This window comes from Falco naumanni, chromosome 3 (genome assembly GCF_017639655.2).
Source record: "Falco naumanni isolate bFalNau1 chromosome 3, bFalNau1.pat, whole genome shotgun sequence".
Classification (NCBI taxonomy): Eukaryota; Metazoa; Chordata; class Aves; order Falconiformes; family Falconidae; genus Falco; species Falco naumanni.
In genome coordinates, this window is record NC_054056.1 from 34,412,463 (window position 1) to 34,431,539 (window position 19,077).

Genomic DNA, 19,077 nt, shown 5'->3' on the forward strand with positions numbered 1-19,077 from the left:
TAACTGAAACAGTAGAGGAGACTTTACTACCTGACTTCATCTTCTCTTATCTGAGAAGGTTCAGACTTCTTCAGAAACAAATGAGTAGTTACAGGTGGGTTAGAATACTTCCTGTCCTGCTCCATTGGCATCTAAAATCTTTGTAGTGGATAGCTGTGGAAACATCTGTCTTACCCTTTACTCTTAAGCACATGCCCAGGGCCCAAAGGTTTCATAGAAAACAGATTTCCTGCTTTCTAAGTCATCCTAGGAGTGTCACATTATTATGTCAAACATGAAAAGAAAACTACAGTAAAGAATTTGTTGCTAGCAAAATGTCTGTATTAAAATACAAAGAAAACTTTCCTATTGGGAACAGTAATTATTAGACTCTCTTTTGTAATGGTACTAAGCACTGCAAGTTCAATTTTCCAAACAGACCACAATGTTCTTGAACAATAAATTCCACCACTGTCATTCTGAACCTCAGCCTGAAAAACAAAGAGGCCAAAGACAATAGTACCATGCATCCTAGCAATATTCCAGCATCCTTACACTGGTTACTGCAGGGTATTCCATCAGATGTGGGTTATATCTGGACACTGCTTGGTGATGGCAAGCTTACAGGGCTTCCTATTGTGTTTGAGAAGGCAATGATTGCATTGGAGCCCTTGGGGTTCTTGTTCATACCCAGGATGTCCACACTGGTTTGCTCTGGCTCAGTTTTCCTGAAGATGTTTTTCATGGTTGACTGGAAGTTATTGGTGACAAAGCAGTAGACGATGGGGTCCATGCAGCTGTTGAGGCTACTCAGAGTTACTGTCACATGGTAGACAAGGAGGCTGACATCATGGGCCATGTTTGGGTTGATGGAGATTGCTACCTGTCGCACGTGAAAAGGTGTGAAGCAGATCATGAAGATGATGAGGACAGTGATAAGGAGTTGCACAGCTCTCATTCTCCTCTCCCGACTCTGATGCATGAGGCTGGGCTTGGACAGAGCACACATAATCCTGGTGGTGAAGAAGATGATTATGATGAGAGGGAAGAAGTACTCACAGACCATCAGGGCCAGAATCTTGGAGAGGCAGCACGCAGCAAACTGTATTGCCATGATCAGGATGGAGAAAGTCACCACAGTGGCAAAGATCCAAATGAAGATGCAGATCCCCTTGGCGCAGGTGGGGTTCCTCCATTTACGTGAGACCTCCACCTGTACAATTGCCAGATAGCGGTCAACGCAGATGCATGTCAAGAAGAGGATACTGCAGTACATGTTGACAAAGTAGCCAAAGATATGAACCAAGGAACAATTCAGGCAGTCCCCTGCACTGTAGAACATGATGATCCGGACAGGCAAGGAAAAGCCCACCAAGAGATCAGTGACAATCAAGTTGATGGTGTAAATAACAGAGGTAGTTTTTGTCTTGGTACGGAAGCAGAAGACGTACAGCGCCAAGCTGTTCAGCACAACACCCACCAGGAATATGATGGCATTGACTACCATCAGGGCAATCCACAGGCTGTAAAATTCTTTGTACAGTTCTTTGTCAGGGTGGATGAACTTGGAGAACAAATAGATGCTGGAGTTGGGCTGCTGAGTGGAGTTGATAGAGTCAGGGGCTGGCAGTTGGGTGGAGAGGGTCGACATGGTCACTGACTTCCTAGTGATCTGGAAGGTAAGAAGCAGAGGTATATTGATGCGTATGTCAGCATTCCTCAGGACTCAAAATATTGTCATCTAAGAACATTTTAACAAACATTTGTACATCTTCTGTAGTTATAGATATTGCTGTACTCTTGGAGTGTCTCATCTGTCAATATGGGTTTACCAATAACAGCTAGGAAAATACCTGGGCTTATAATTACTGTCTTCTTGTGGTTCCAGATACATGTTCTGGAGAAGACAAACTTCAAGTTTCTCTTCCTCTGCCTAGTGCAAAAGTGGTTTTAAGGCCTGAGCAAGAACAGATTTGTGAACTATGCTGAGGAGAGCAGAGACAGAAAAATTGGGGGACCTACACATGGTCATGTTTGAGCCAAACACGTGGCAAATAGCCCAGAGAAATAGATGGGATTGCTGAGTCCAGGCAGGGTGCATTGGTTCTCATGGAGGGCACAGGCCATTTTCTGCTGTGACAGGGAGGGTCAGGCCAATATAAGGCTCCTACCAAGTCTTGTTTCCTGAACATGGTGCTTATTCTTTTGAGTCTTGCCTCCACTGGAGAAGCTTCTTTCCAGCTGGAGGCTCTTCCTACCATGCCATGGGAGCAGGATAATGCTGGCAGCCAGAAGACATTTCCTCAACCTGTTGGCACAACCATAGCCCCAGCATCTGACTCCTAAAATATCACATCCCTTCCCTTGGCCAGGTGATCCCGTTAGAGAGTCACATGTGGCAGCATTTTCAGGAACTGTAAGACTTTCCTGAAATCAAAGGATGGCTGAATTTTCCAGCAAAGCACAAGCAGGTTGTATGGCATCTTCTAGAGATCCACACTCACAGCACAGCAGCCGGGAGATTCCAAACCAAGGGCATCAGCGGCTACTCCTGCCAGGGTTTGACAGCTTAATTTGGAAATCATTCCTGACTTATACACTATTTTAAACTGATTTGTATATGAAAAAGATAAAAAAAAGCTCAATATATACAGAGACTTGGCTGGTTTCAATAAAAATAAATGGTTGAAAAATGTCTGGAATATCTCAATGCAGCTGAGCAGGCCTTTGAGGTTAAAAAAATCAGCTTGAATCAGCAGAGAATGATGCTGAAAAGTTTGAGTTATGAGGGTCTGAAATCTCTACAACCAGCAAGCCAAGTGCGGAAAGACTAGGAGACAAGGAGCTGCAAACACATCTCCCAGTGCTCACGGGAACTGCAGTGTGCCTAGGCTGTTTGTTTCCATGAAGAAGGCTTGAATTGCTAAGGGAGTTTGAATATCCAGCTACCCCAAGCATGCCCCATCCTCTGACAGCTGGCTTGCTGCCTGCACTAATCCTTTTTGCTGCTTATGGGGCCTGGGAGGATGGACTGAAGGTGTCTCATTGCCTTTGATGTGCTTCAAGCTGTTGGTGGCCATGTGCAAAGCAGAGGAGGAAACTACCTATGTCAGAAGCCTTCCAGATAAAAGTGGATCCTCAGGAGAGTTCCTGCTGAACAAAAGCAAATGTTTTGCAGAGATGGTCCTAACTGGGTGCAGAGAATGTCACAGCAGCTCTGAGCCTGACTGACAAATGCTAGTCTTTTCCTGGCCAGCCACCAAAAGCTTGCTTGTTGGGCTAATGAACAACAAATCCCTGATAGCTGTCACACTAAAGCTCTTGAACTTCACACCTACTGACAAAAGCAGAAAGCTTCCAGCTTTCTGCGATAAAGAGCTGTGGAACTGAGGTGTAGGAGAAATCTCTGCATTTGCTGGACACAGCACTCCTGACGTGTCTCATCAGAGCTGAGCAGAGGGGAGAGAGCCTGCTGGAAATGCTCTTCCTAAGGCAACCCAGGAGGCCTTCTTTCTGACAAGGGTGCATTGCTGGCTCACGTACAACTTGGCGTCCACCAGGATGCCCAAGTCTTCTGCAAAGACATTTTCTTTTTCAGCTGGTTAGCTTCAGATGATACTGGTGCATTCCTTCCAATGGCTCTGCTGGACCCTCACCTGTCTTTCAACATTGCCCTGAACAGCATGGTCCCAAACAGGACACGCCATCAGTGATGAATTGATGGATGTAATAACTCTCCTCCATCTGCTGACCATGAACTTCCTAATGTAGCACAGTATGTACTTTGCCTTGTCTGCAGTGAGTGCACACTGCTTGCTGGTTCTTTTTCAGCCTAAGATCCACCATAACCCCCATGCCCTTTCCATAGAGCAGTTCCCAGCCTGAACACATGAGTAGAGTCATAGGATGTGGCCAGGCAGGCTTCTTTGGAGGACTGAGTGATCAAAGTGTGGGTTCTTTCCTGCCCCTTCTCACTTTAGAGAGGGCTGGGAATGAAGTATGTTTGGTAAATGGTCAACATTCAAGATCAATAGTCCTCATGGGACACTACAGCCTAGTTGTGGTTATTGTGTATGGTTCATACAAGCTAGGTGAGCATGAAGCAGGACATTTGTTGAGCAAAAGCAGAGGTTAGGACTGAGAATTTGGAAGACCAGGTGTGAAGTTCCCTCTGGAAATTTTTCGAGAAGTGATGTTGCCATTATGATGGAGCTTGGGTCTGTTGGCCTGGAATCTGGTGATTGCTCTAGTTTCTTGTTGCTTCTCATTTAGTCTATGGGAGTGGTCTGAAAGAAAAAGTTGGCTTTTAATATCCTTGAACCTGGGATATTTATAATCAAATGGCAATTTGTTCTGTTTAGGTAGCCATTCAAGCTACCTAACTTCATTCAAGCTACTTGAATTATTAATTGGAATGGTTGCTGCTCAACCATAAAGTCCTCCTGAGTTCTAAGACAGTGCTAGATTATGCTGCAGGACTGAAATCCTGAAGCCTGGGGTCAGACCATCTGTAATGTCCTAAAGAACTGCTGGGCAAAGAGGAATAATCCTAAATTTTGTCCACTTTTGCACTTAGGCCATCTCCAGCAGCAACCAGGCATTGGAACATCTTGTGTTTCAGGAATGACCAGATTACCTCACCCTGCACTGAACTCCGGTGGCAGCCAAAGTAGCACACTTGCTCACATTATTTTGTCTGGGTCTGATTGAGCCTGTAGATTCCTAGGGGAGAGTCTCGTCTCTACATTTTGTGCCAAGCACGCTGTCTGTGAATAACAGGAAAAACTGGGCCCAAGACTGGCTGAAGGTAGCGGAGTTGCAAAGTCTGGCACCTGAGAAAGATGCATGGGGAGGATGTAGACTGCTGGCCCATTTTCTAGTGATTTTCTAGTATTCTCACCATCTGATCTTCTCTGTTTGTTTCATTCTTTAATTACAAAAACAAACTGAAACAAACAGATGCCTGGATCTGCTCCCAGATTTCTCTTTGCAGATGCTGTCAAGAAGAGCACTGCAGAAGCCACTGCACCAGTGCCAACCAAAGAATTAAACCTTTGTTGCCGCTCAAGTGCAGCGTGAGCTTGTATATTTATGTTCATACAGGTAGATGAGCAAGGGAAGAATACAAAATCACTTATCCCATCCCTCAGCATGCACTAGAGTGTATTGAGTTGCATATTCATTTGTCTTCTTATTGTAATTCTAAGGCACTGGCTGCTTGCTCTGATTTTACATCTTGTTAGTAGCTTGCTGCCTCTGGGAGATTTTTTTCAGTCTCAGATCCTTTATCAGAAACACCTGATATTCATCTTACATTTTTCCTTTCCTACCTCAGTGAAATCAGTAACTCAAAATGCATTTAAATGTTCCTCATCCTCACGATGCTATTGACATACCTAGGGGCACTTTATAGACTAGCAGAAAAGAATTCACTATGAACAGTGTACCTTCACAGAAATATAAATCATTAGCATGTACAGCATGCTGGCTTACATATTCACCTCCTCCACTGAGCCCCCTGTACAGTGATGTAAATTCCAGATATTGTAAACTGCTAAAAAATAACAGGTAACATTTTGTTTGCCAAACAATATGCAAAGGAGGAGCTGAATTAGAGTTTGTGCCTTTTCCCAGTCCATTGTTGCCCTAACTAAACTCAAAATCTAAGCAATTACATGAAAGAAGTCCCAACAAATTTAATTATTTCTGAAGACTTCCTCACTGACAGGCTGTGGGAAACCTGCCTTTTGGGCTGCAGTGGGAAAAATCTTCCTCTAATCAAATCGTTACTGATGGATGTTTGGGTGAATGGCCTTTCTCTTTCTTTGTGTGACTGCCCTTGTCTCATGGCTCACAAGCAGAAAGGATGGGGAACTGGACTAGCAAAGCAACAGCATTCCTCTGAGTGCTTTTAATGACATGGAGCTGGACCAAACCTCTGGTTAAGAGCTGCTAAGTATTTTTCCATTGTGGGACTCCAAGCACTTGGGAAAGGTACATTGCCCCATTTTATAGCAGGCTGAACAAGACAGCATAACCTCGTGTCTGAGAAAGAGCAAATATTTCCAAAGTTTTCCAATTCTGCCCCCCAAGCCCAAGATCAAAAATTACCCCAGCCAGGTCTCTCTCTCTGATACTAATAACACTCACACAGGTGTTGAAGTGATTCAGTTCAGCTACCCATCAGCATGGAGTGGTGGCATACAGCAGTTAGTGAGGGGCATGGCTAAATGCATGAGAAGCTTTGCAGCCTCTGCAAACATTTATTTTGCTATGCTTTGCGCTATCTGTTACTTGCAGTTATTGCATTAGCTCATGCAGAATTGCAAGAACCACAATCACCTTTGCTTACAGACTAAATAGCCTTTGTGTTAACCCCCTCCTTAAAATCTTCACAGAGTTAGGAGTTCTGCTTTCTTCATGCCTAATTCGGCTCTTAGCCCCACAGATTTCCATGCAATCCTTATTTCTTGGAGCTGGCAGTCTGCAAAGCCCAAGATGGGTAAACACGCATCCTTCTGAGTGCTGTCTGACTGTGCCAGTTGGCCTATGCTGTTATATTATACCTCTCAGGCTGGGTTTTGTCTTTCTGGCTGTGAGACTGTGGGTAGCATTTCCTTAAAAGTACAGCAGGCATCTGGGTAGAAATGGGATAAGGGGAGGGACAGAGACTGGAGGTTGACCTGGTTTCCCTCGTTCTGATAAAGGTCCCTGCTCTGCCCTGGGAGAGGGGGACTTGCTCCGAAATACTTTCTCATTGTTGCGTGACACACCAATTCCATTGTTCTTGGGCCAAATAGGAAACAGATGGTCACTGTGCTGAAACAGGTCCTTCAGCCTTTTCCCTCACTCATTCACTCGCTGCTTGGCATCACACTTGTCCATTTAGCATGGGCAGCTCCATGTTATGTTTGCCCCAGGAGGATATCCGTGACTATCCTGTACTTCGCTCCACCCAACCTTTTGCTTGGTGTCAGCCTTAAGCTTCACCCTCCACTTGCTGAAGTTAATTTCCTTGACTCAGTGGACTTTTGGATCTGGCTCAGCAATTCAAATAATGGGATGCAAAAGAAAAGGCAGGTCAGGCAACTAAGCTTTGTCCTTACTGCTTGCCAAAAGGGTTATTTATCGGTGTGTGCAGATAGGATCTCTGCATGCAAACCCTGAGACAGAGAACAAGAGAACCATGCACTGGGACTGGAAAGATGAAAAGGACATTAATAAGTGAGAAAGTATTATTTAGTATAAACAGCTTCAGCTTTTCTCATCTCCCTGCCCTGAATTAGAACATCTAACATGGCAACCTGTCTCTTCTATCATCCCCCCGTCCCCCTCACCCTGTCCTGCCTGCTAGTGTTACTCTTCTGCCTGGGGTGGCAGCAGCATGTGTTTAGCTTTGCAGCCTTTCCGTGTTTAAAGTTCCCTGGGTGATTTATCATTGTATTTACAAATGAAGGGTTAAACTCACTCTCTTTCAGTTTAAATTGTATGAATCTCCTTCTGGCAAGCTCTTACTCAACTCAGGCTCAAACTGGCCAAATATGGTGTTTTCGTGCATGTCAAGGACCTTGCCCTATATGTGGTAGAGCTTGTTCTGTGCGCCTCATGCTCAGATTGGAGAGGGTGGGTTTGCTGGCAGTGGGAACTGAGGGAGAAAGGGAGAGAAAGATAATTACTCCAGCTGCTGAAAGGAAAAAGCTGGTGCCCGTCTAGTCCTCAGGCTGTGAGAAGGGAGCTAATGCCTGGGGGAGAAGGATCCTACCCTGAAGCAGAAATTAAGCTATTCCCAGGGCTGGGAAGAGCCCATGTTTTCAGGCATCAGATCTCTGCTTTCACGTAATTCCTGGGCAATGATGTCTCCTAGAAGCCTCCAGATCTCAGGGCAGCCGGACAGAGTATGTGAAATACCCAGTTGTTGGGGAATTGCCATTGGAAATAGTCAAACCCAGTCCAGGGTTGGATTATTCCTTCCCCTCCAATGCTGTGGAAATAGAAGGTGCTTTGGACATACAAAATACATAGTTTGTGAGTGCCAGATTAAATGACACCTGCTTTCTAATGGTTTCATGTCTTGCAGTGGTTTTCAGGGCTGGATGAATGCTTTGCCCTGGCTGGAATGTTTATTATGACTTTTTCCCATGCGGACACTTGGCTGTCTTAATGAGCACTCACGTTCCAGCTCTTCCCTTGGCTCTGACACTTGTTTAACTTTCTCTTCTCTTTGCTGTCTAATTTCCTGAAAATTGAGGTGATCATTCCCTTCTGCCAAATTTTGGTTGAAATTAGCCAAGAGATTGAAAAAACATTAGGAGAACGGAGGAAATAAGAGCTGACGAACACACAAGTAAACACTGAGAGTGATCCTTGTTTCCTCTAATAAGAATCTACAAGGAGTTTGCTAGCACTCTCCACCACACATCCTTAGGTCTTATTCCCTGCAAATTCACAATTGCTTTGGCATTGAAACACTGCAAACAGGGCTGGATGTCTTCTTTGCAAAGAGAGAGCATTGCCTGCCTCTCATTGCTTTCCTGAAGTAAAATAATTACAGATTCATACCAAATCCTATCTTCCTCATGGCAGAACCAGTCTGACTGGGGACAGGTGATAGCTAATTTTCTCATGTCTTCTCTGGTCAGCAGTGGCATACTTGCCCATGTGTAATGAAGAAAGTGATTCGTATCCAGCAACTCCTACTTTGTCCAGAAGTTTGAATGATCATGTGCTTAATTACAGCCTTTGTCTGGAAGGAGAAAGACGTGAACTTACTTTGCACAGCAGAAAGAGGGATTAACCCCACCTTACTGACTTTTGCATCTCTAAAGTTGCCCATGAGAATCAGATTTCTCATCTGGCCAGAGGAAAAACTTGGATGTTCAGTCCTAGGCATAGCCAGGAGTTGTCCTTCAAGTCACATAAGCAGTCACAGACTAAGGATGTGTGGAGGCTGATGCAATGTTGGTTGTTGGGCTGGTGTTGCTGATGTTCTATTGAGCCATTTGCCTCCTCTCTGATATGCCCAGTTAGCCTACCTGTGGTCCTTCATCTCCAGGGCCCTGCTATGGATGGGCTATGGGTATTGCTGTGAGTTGTGATCTGTTTCACCCACCACGCTGTGTTCAATGTTACGTGTGCACATGGGTGGACCCCATGATCCCCAGAAAGACTAAGGCTACAATCAGGTCCTGTGAAAGTGAAGGACCCAGATAACTGGTTTAGTTTAGGACAAGCAATAGCCTGTGGGTGCCCAAGCAATGATTTAGTCCAACAGGTCATCCTAGGCCATGAGAGATCACTGCCAGTTAGAAGAGGGAGAGCACAACTCTCCATACTGCATTCCTCTTCTTTGTGGAGCAAAGTGACATAAATGGGAGGGACGCCACTCAGTTTGACCCAGATGCCCACTCACTGCATCTAGGCTTGAACCTGCTGCTTAAAGCCAGGTGGTGGATTACCAGTCCTGGACACTCCAGAGACAATCCATTTAAAACTTGGAAAGGTCTGTTTGGCCCTCCCCCAGCCCAACCCTGTCCTGAGCATGCATGGAAAATATGGAATGAAGCTCCTAAAGATACATAGAGCTAGAAATTCATGTGTTGGCATATTTCTTAAGAGCTTATACCTCCTCTATGTCCATTTGCAGCAGTAAAGCCTCAACCTTTGAAAAAAGGAGCCCAGATATACATGTACAAGCAAAGTGGGATTGTACACACATTACTTCTCCAGACCTGAAAATGTGCACCGAGCAGCGGTGGGCACTCAGAGATCCTTCAGCACATCTCTAATGAGGCTTGATAGTATCGGTCACCTTAAAGTGCTAATAAAGGATTTACACCTCCTCTTGCTTGTTTATACCACACCGTGTAAAGTCTCTCCTGAAATGTTTAGTTGTCTACAATGCCTTACTGATACCGTTGCATTTCTTATGTCCATCCCTCTTTTCTGCATTACCAGATCTTGGCCTTGGAGTGAGAGAAATGTTATCTTGGATAATGCTCTATAGAGCGTGCTGTTAGCATTTAGAAGACCAATACCTCATAGCCTGTCAGGGCTAGTAACAAGTGCCATCTGTCACGAGGGAGCATGGAGTGACAACTCTGCAGTAGATGCCGTGTATTTCTAGCTCTGATACTTTAAAAGAAATCAGAGCATGACTTCTGTGTGCATCCCTCTCTGTCCTTTGTGGACCATTATAATGTAAGAGGAAAGCACGTATTTTGGGGAGAAATTTTTTTCCAAGAGGGTTTAAATTCTTTTTTTAAACATGGATTTGGATTTGTATAGGTCCAGTCACTAAAGATGGTTTTGCGGCCGTCTTCTTGGGAGGTTGTAACAGTAAGAGATAAATGCATTTGATTTTATTGGGTTTACAGTAATCCATCCAGCATTTCAAGGGTGACTGGGACAAAGTGCTAGAAATGTCAGTTTGGAATAACAGCTGTCACGGCTGTGTAAAAGAACTCTGCAGTGAAAATTACCATATAGGCACATACAGAAACTTCACAGGCAAGTGCAAAAACATCACGGGAGATTAAACTGAACAACATCTGGCCAGTGCATTGCTGCTTGCTTGTGAAAAGGAAATTTAAAATTGCAGATTTAGTGATCTTTGAGCACTTTTCCCTCTTTCTGCCTTTGGCTGCCTGGTTGCTCTGTCCGTGGCAAGAAGCCTGAGAAGGACAGTGGGGGAAGAGCAGCAACAGAGGTTTGCTGTTGGGGAACACCTGGGGTCCTGCATGGCCCAGGAATGCAGGACAGAAGAGACAATGTTTGCACCCCAGGGAGCACAGGGAATGAAAGTGGCATATATGCAGGTAAGGATAAAAGGGTGATGCAGCAGTGTGAGAGGTCAGGTCCACCATGAGCAGCAGACCAGCCTGGCATGGATGCAGCTCTGCAGCCCAGCACTCACTTCACGGTGTGCTGCTCTTTTGATTGCAGGGAGAAACTGAGGCACAGAGCCAGGAGTAGGCTTGGCCCAGGTAATGTAGCAAGATGGGAGACCTGCTCAGGTAGCAGACATTTTTTGAGGTATCTCAGGATGGACAACCAAATCTTGACTGTTTGGGAGACTGGTTTCTGTGTTTTCCTTTGCTAGGCACATATGACACTGTGCTGTGCAGACAGACCCCACGGTGCCTTCAGGGTCTGGCAGATTTTGGATTAACCAGGTCAACCTGGAAAAACTTGGAGCTCTCGGTGAGCATGTTGCTGTGAAGTCAGGGAGCATTTCTGAAGGTGCCTGGTTAAGGACCTTGGAAAAGATCTGCTTCTCCTTAGACTGACCCAGCAAGCAAGTTCAGAGAAAGAAAACAGCATCTTTCCTAGAGCTGAGCTTGCACCCTGCTGCACATTCAAACAGAGGTAAAACATCCCCCATCAGAGCTGATCCCATGCCAGGCAGTGCACCGCCTTCTCTCATCGTTTCCAAAACCTTCCTGAACGCATTTGCCTACAATGTAATTATTCCTGGGAATACACAGAACAAGATATCACCCTACTCCTTACAAGAGCTGGCATAGTACTTTTAATGAGGGAAAGCCAGTACCTTTGCACACTTTTCATCACCCCCCATCCCCTTGAGAAACAACCAAATACCACAGCACTGCCCCAAAACCCAAGAGCAGAGGAGCTTACAGCAAGACAAGCCCCTTGCAGCCCCTCAGAGCTGCCAGCACAGCTCAGCTTTCTGGGTTGGGCTCCTCCTGACGAACTTCCACACCTGCTGCACAGACAGAACCAGGGGCTTCCTGAACTGCTCATCCATGTGTTCAGTGCAGGACCCTCTCCACTGCCATCCCTGCTGCAATAGCCATGCTTTCCACTCTGGACTTGGGGTCCAGTCTCCAGCAATTCCCTCCCGGCCCCCTGATGTCACTTCTCCAATCCCATGCTCCCCATTTCTCTCTGACCAATATCCCAAAGCATTCACTGCAATGGTCCCTGCAGTATATTCCTCCATGACGGACTGACTTACCTCTGGCCCGATCTCCCGTCTATGTTAGAGGAACTGGTGGTAAGAAAATTTCCTCGTGGACCTGAATGCTATCACCCCAGGAAAGAGACATCTGTTCCTACAAGCAGAACAACTGGAGTGACTACAGAATACGAAGAAATGCCTAATCTCTCTCTCCCCCCGCCCCCCCTTCTAAATATAGCCTTGCAACTAATGGGAAAAAATACACACTACCCAAAAAAAAAAAAAAAAATTCCACTTGTCTTTACTGTTCAGAATTTCTCCCAAACATCTGGCTTCTTGCCCTAAATCTCTCTGAAATTTATGAAGTGCTGGAAACACTAGAGAGGGCCCCAGCCTTCCTCACAATGCTAATGCCTGAACATCTCTAATAAACTAAAACTGATGTTGCTGCCCCCTTTTCCCCTCCCCAGGTCATTTTTCCTGTGACTCTGTAGGAACAAAAATCTCCTTACTGAGAACTCACCAGCTCAAGGCCATCACAATGCCACTGAGTTACCACCATGTGACACTAGAGGAAAGTACCTCTCTTTTCATCTTCCTGACATGAAGCATCCCTGGCAGTTGCAGGAAGGTGCTGGATCAAATGCCACAAAGCCTGTGACATGTTTTAAACCAACCCAGCTGTCCAGACCCTGAGAAAAAAACTGGCACAGGGAGACAAAGGGTGACCCTGCACACTTTGGTGATGCTCTGGCTAGAGTCATTTCAGAGAGGGGTTAGTAAGACCTATCCAAGGACTGGGCTGAAATGGCTGAGCGTAGATGAGTCGAGGGTGGAAACAGAGAGTCTGAGATTCCACCGAGGAGCCCCCAACACATTCCTCCATCCTCACACAACCCTTCCCTACTGGTGGTAGAGTCATTGTGAGTACCGGCTCGCTCTCAGAGTGGGGATTTAAGTATCCCTTCAGCCTGGGCTGCATTACAAGAGGATAAGATTGAGCAAAGCATAATGAACTATCCAATTGTTGAGATGGGTTCAAAGGACATGGCCACATCAGCTTTGAAGATGTCTCTGCTGACCAAGGCTATAAAGGCATTGAACACAATCTCCCAAATCCCCTAAAGTCCCACCTCATGATGGGATACTCCCTGCTCTAAATTGGGTACCAAAACCCCCATCTTTAGTGGGGCTTGCACAGATGTTCTCTCCAGAAGGGTTTACAGTAACTTTAGAGGTCCCTCCTGAGAAAAAAGGCAGAAAAAAGTAAAGTGAGAAGTTGCATCCAATTTAGTTGTTTAGAAAGACAGGGAGGATGGATGATGGATTTTAGTATCGGCCCTGGACTGCTCTTTTCCCTCATCCTTTAGATAAAGACAACACTGGTGCCAATGCAATAAACACACAGGATATGGCCCGTCACAACATGACAGGATCAACTGAGAAGCATTGAATTCCAGGTCAAAAGGCCAAATCCATAAATAGAGAAGAGGTAAACTCCACACATGCATGTCTCACTGGAGCACAAACAGTAGCTATGGTTATTAGAGAAGGTTGACCTCATTTTCTGGAATTAGTTTTTCACCCTTGGATCTTTCCCAGGAAGACTGAGCTGATCTTTTTTGTCTGGTTATTTTATTGATTTTCTATTTTGAGTTTTCTCACATTGAGGGGCACATTTTTCCCCCAATTTCAGGAACATCCTTCTTGACTCCTCTGGGCTCCCCTGTTCAGGAGAGTCAGGGAGCTACTGGAGAGGGTCCAGTGAAGGGCTACAAAGATGATTAGGACACTGGAGCATCTCCCTGATGAAGAAAGGCTAAGAGAGCTGGACCTGTTCAGCCTGGAGAAGAGAAGACTGAGAGGGGAGCTCATCAATGTCTACAAATATCTCAAAAGTGAGTGTCAAGAGGACAGTGCCAGGCTCTTTTCAGTGGTGCCCAGTGACAGGACAAGGGGCAATGGGCATAAACTGCAACACAGGCAGTTCCATCTGAATATGAGGAAGGATTTCTTTACCTTGAGGGTGACAGAGCACTGAGACAGGCTGCCCGGGGAGGTTGTGGAGTCTCCTTCTCTGGAGTGCAACCTGCTCTAGGAGAACTTGCTTTAGAGAGGATTGGACTAGATGATCTCCAGAGGTCTCTTTCAACCCTGACAATTCTATGATTCTGTGACTTTATTGCCTCCTGATACAGGCATCCAGCCTTTCACAGCTGACCTCCAACTCAGGCATGTGCCTGGGCTCTCATCTGCTTTTCACTTCCTTATGACCTGGAAAGCAAGTGTGATTGGAAGGTCTCCATGGGCCCTGTCTAGGTAATAAGCTTGCCTTCAGTTCCTTCCATCCTGGGAGTTGGACAGGAGGAAGAACAAAAGAGAAGAAACCAACCCATGGTTCAGCATTGGACAGGGCGGGTAAACTTGGACCCTAGTAATTCTTATTGCATATGGTGGCAAATGCTTAAGTTTCCCCCAGCCTATCAAAAAAACTTTTGTACTTAGGGAATAGCCCTCTGGAGTTACAAATGCAAGACTGTAAGAAAGAGATTTTTCTCCAGGATGTGATATTGGTGTCTGCACTCTGTTCACCTGCTCTGGGACTGCCTGACCCTTCCTATGTGAGGACTGGCTTAGTTTTGTGCATCTGCGTGATGCATGTGAGCTTTGTTCCCCTCCCTGTGTACAGGAAAATGAGTGCCCTGCACTCCCCCACTATCTCAGACTTTCCCTCCTTGCTGGATTTAGAGCTAGACTCAGAGTGGCAACAGCTGCAAAGTTTCAAATTGTGCCTGAGATAGTGCAGAGCTTGCCATATTGGGAAGCAGATGCTGCTGTTAAGGTGGAGAAGGCAGGTCTGGGCTCAGGGCCACGCTTTGTCCCAGACGCGGTTCCCACACTTGACTTCAGGAGGATTTGCAACTGTATCTGATGAATGAAGAGTTTCTATCATGTCTTGATTTTCAGTCATTTATCACTCTCCCAGAGGAAGGGGGAAAGGCAGAAAAAAAAGAGTAAAGCTTTAGTAAGCAGAAAATTTTCAAGCTTCTTCATTGGATATGTAACAGTATTAAACATTGGAGTGGATGTCTTGAGATTGTAGGTGGAAGAAGGTATTGGCTCAGCTGAAATTAGCACATAGGAGAAGGAATAATATTTATGGCAGGGAAGGGTGCTACTAGCCTGTAACATTTCCTAGCAATCCCTTAACCTTGCCGTGTAAAATAGGACTCTGTTTAAAGTCTTCTGTGGCACAGTGCAGCAAAGCAGGAGGTCAGACAGTTCTGAAGGAGGGGGAAGAAAGCTGATGCCACACACCTCCCCGTCAAGATATCTCCTCTGTTTTTGTCAGAAGTGTACACTTTCCCAGTCCCACTCAAAAAGAGGAGTTGAGTGTCCTTTCATCCCCTGCTGCAGAAGAAGAGGTTGAGATTGGGCACAGTGTAATGAACTATCACACAGCTGAGATGGGGTCAAGGCAGATGGCAGGATCAGCTTTCAAAAAGTCTCTGTTGACCAACTCTGTAAGGACCCAAACCACAACCTGGTGTCTGAACATACTTGTTTACCTGTTGGTTTGTTGGGGTTTTTTGAGGAAGCTGTATTTAGGCTCTGCTGAGGATCTGCTGAGCAGATCCTTACAAATGAATTATCTTCTTCAGTGGTGAAAGAGAGTTTCTACCCAAGAAGGTCCTAGACCCAGACATGACAGAATCAAAACTCAGAAAATTAAGGAGCTTTTACTCATGGTCATTACTGTATGGAGGACACTGAAGAATGTGATCCTCACTGTGTGGAGGGCACTGAAAGGTGAGATCTTCATTGAGCTGACTGGGAAACCTCTTTTTATCAACTACTTCAACAAGAGTGAACTTGTATCACCATAGGCCACCTCCATTGAATGTTCTCATGTTTTCCCTCCAACACATGTATTCCTGAGGTATTTTACCACTGTCTTGCTTCTGCACCAGGAAGCAGGAGAACCAGAAGGAGAAATAGGAGTAAGTAATGCCCACAGTAACAACACACACACACAAGTCTGGCCTCAGAAGACTGCTTGCAAGGAGAGGTTGCCCAGCTGATACAGCTGCAGGCTTGATGGAGAGGCAACAGTAGGTGGCCTCTGCTCCCTGCCAGGTGAGTAAACCCTTTGTCATGGCAGATAAAGTTAATGACAGGGAGGAGAGTCTACATCTGTTTTACCCTCCTCTCCCCAGCTACTCTTCCTTCTAGTCAATCTGTTCCAGAAGATGCCTAGGCCTTAATAAGTGCTCGAAAACATTCATGTAGGTCCCTATGATATGCACTGCCCATGAGTCCCAAATTCTTGACTCTTTATAGTCTCCAGGACTATTGTGGGATGCTGTGAATCAGATTCAGAACTGAATATGTTCTCACGGATGGACCAAAGGTGGAGAAGTTGCTGCACTGGTCCACTCTCCAAAAGTCACCTTTTACAGATTATAACTGCCAGGAAAGTACCACACTGCATTTGGTTTAGGGGGGAATCGGTGACACCGAGACTCTCCCCAAATGTGTAGGAATTTCCTTGCAAAGGGGCTTGATCAGGTATGCTTCAACCCCATCATGCTTCCTTATCATTAAGAAGTGAGACATATGATGCCTCACCCTCGAAGGAAAACCTTGGACAGCAGTGTGGGAACTCAATCCCCTTTGGCAATTCCCAAGGTGTGCTTTGTTGAAACAATAGCATGGCAAATGGGTGGATCCTGAAAGCAGATCCAGTTTTTTTCTGGTACCTTTGGTAGAGTTCATGGGAAGTCCAGTTGAAAGAACCTTGAAGACTGGGGCTGACATCTGTATCCAGCCTGGCTTTAGGCTTGTGGCATTTGCTCACTTGGAGCCAAGCAGAGGAACATGTGGCTTCAGCTACTGGGCTGGTTAATCTCTGCTGTTCTCATGGTGATCCGGGTATGCTATGCTGGGACATCTGGGAGATCAGAGACCCCTTTGGGATCTGAACCCTGAAACGTTAATGATGGCTGTGCCTAAGGTGGTAGCTGTAGGGGCTGTAGGGAAAGACCAGAGCACTTTCTACTGATCCCTAGACAGAATCTGCAAGGAAGAGACAACTTTTGTCCCTCTGCTGCAATGCTGGGGCAGAAATACCAAAGAGGCAAAGAAACATGAGCTGCTTCTGCCTGGAAAAGGAGGGCTTGGACAGCTTCCCCTGCTCATGTTCAACGCCCCAAGGCCTATTGCCTGACTTTCAGCATGGACGACAGAGGCTGTGGGGAACCATAGAAGATGGTCCAGCTGCTTCTGTAATGGTGTCTCAGCAGGGCCCAGAGGCAGCTGCACTGTGTGATATAAGAAGCTCAGCAGAGAGCAGTCAGCGTCTTCTGCCAACTGCTTGAGATCACAGGCACTTCCCAGCACCCACTGGGCTGTTGCTCACTGTTCTCAGAGGACTGCAAAGGCCAGAGGTCACCATTAGCTTGTGGCCCTGCCTCGGAACAGGCTTCCCATCCACGTGTTTATACAGGGAGGGAGATCAGACAGTCACCATATGGGAGCTTCCACTGATGGGATCCAGCCGTGATTTGTCTGTTTGATGAGGAACAGGGAAAGACAAGTGATTGCTAAATGACGGTTGTAGCTCCTGTTGGGTAAGTCAGGCACAGGGGAGAGTCTGTAGGAGCCAGTTTCCTGCCTGCCTGGCTGCATATTTGGGAATTGTCTTTTCTGACCATTGCCTCCCCCTCCATTTTTCTCGCCAGGGCATGACAGTTTTGCTGATGGACTTGCTGAGCTGGAAGAAAAATGAAGACATCTGCAGGGCATGAAGAGCAAGTTGCTCCTCTGGGTGACCCTAAGGTCTCTCCTGGGTGACTCGTTTGAATTACATCAGTCCTGACTTTCTCCAGTTCTTGCATGACATGTGGCGTGAAGTTGGATGTGCCCTGTCCTGGTGTAAATGTACCCTGTGGGGGTGAGCCAGGATCCCTCTCTCCTTTGCAGTCTGCCCATTTCACCATAACTCTCACAACAGTGAGGTTTCTGACAAGGTTCTTCAGTCAAAGCACCAACAAAATGAGCCACAGAGACCATTTGGCCACCCAAAAAGTCATGTTGTGTTTCAGCTGCCCCTTGTGATCCAGCCCATGTTGGGATCCCTTGCAGGGTCCCACTCTGACCTTTCTGGCCCACCAACCCAGCACTGGCCAGCAGCCACTTCTTGTTCTTTTTTTGATATTTTTTCAGTTTCAAGAGCTAATTGCCAAGAACACAACATCCAGTGTCACAACCTCACTGCAGAGCTCTCCCCATTCCCAGCAAACTATTTCCTGCTGGGTTTGTTTGTTACTGGGCACATAGGGACACTGGTGCTTGGAGGGGAAAGCTACGCAGGCAGCCAGGGCTTTGGCATCGCTTGGGCACATGTGCCCTGGAGAGGTCAGAACCGGGTGAAGTGGCTCTTGCCCAGCTCTGGCTCGAGGGCTGCAAAGCAGGAATCGGCAGGACGCTTGGCATGGCTGCACTGAGACATGGCTTGAGGGTGGTCGAGAGAACCCTTAGACAACTCTCAGCACTCTGCTGTTGCACCTCAGGAGGTGGGAAGCACAGCGTGGCAGGGCTGAGCCAGAAAACCTTGAACGCAAAGTGGACTGTGTCCTGTGACGCTGCAGAGGCCAGAAGGGGCATTCACAAACACATAGCAAAGAAGTGGCGGGGGACATAGGGGACCAGTCTGGTACCTCCACCTGCTCTGATTTAGCAGCAAACATGAACCTGGCAAAGGGCGGTGGGGTGCTCTCAGGGACATCTGTTCAGTGGCCGGGGTCCTTTGCTGTATGAGCAACCTAGCCCAGGAGGAAGGACACCTGCATCTCAGAAAATCTGGTCTTTGGACCCACGCCTCTCAAATGGCTTTAGAGAAAGACATCCTCTCCCTGCTCTCTTACTGCAAACATGTTAATCCTCCACTCCCATCCTCTTTGTTTGCCTGGTTTGTAGAGATTTTGAATGGCTCAGGGCAGGGCTGTCTTTTGTTAGACATGCACAGAGCTCAGCAATGCTCTGATCTGGAACAGAGCAGCATAAATCTGATGGATTATCGTAGGAAATGCCACAGTGATGAAAAACTCTATAGGAGCAGAAAGAAAAGAAAGGGCCCCATCTGGGGAGAAAAAAACCCCACAGTCACCCTGTTGCTG

The 19,077-nt window shown here is 46.4% G+C and overlaps 1 protein-coding gene across 1 annotated transcript; it reads right to left on the bottom strand.

Annotated features, from left to right (window-relative positions):
- Positions 1-369: 369 nt before the first annotated feature.
- Positions 370-12,047, bottom strand: GPR20 (G protein-coupled receptor 20). Its single transcript, XM_040587639.1, has 2 exons — positions 11,957-12,047; positions 370-1,651 (listed from the first exon to the last, which is right to left on the bottom strand). The coding sequence occupies exon 2, from the start codon at positions 1,628-1,630 to the stop codon at positions 569-571; it is 1,062 nt and encodes a 353-aa protein (XP_040443573.1). The 5' UTR covers positions 1,631-1,651; positions 11,957-12,047; the 3' UTR covers positions 370-568.
- Positions 12,048-19,077: the final 7,030 nt, after the last annotated feature.

Excerpts from the sequence above, each read along its gene's own strand:
- GPR20 (XM_040587639.1), bottom strand. The coding sequence starts at position 1,630 with ATGTCGACCCTCTCCACCCAACTGCCAGCCCCTGACTCTATCAACTCC.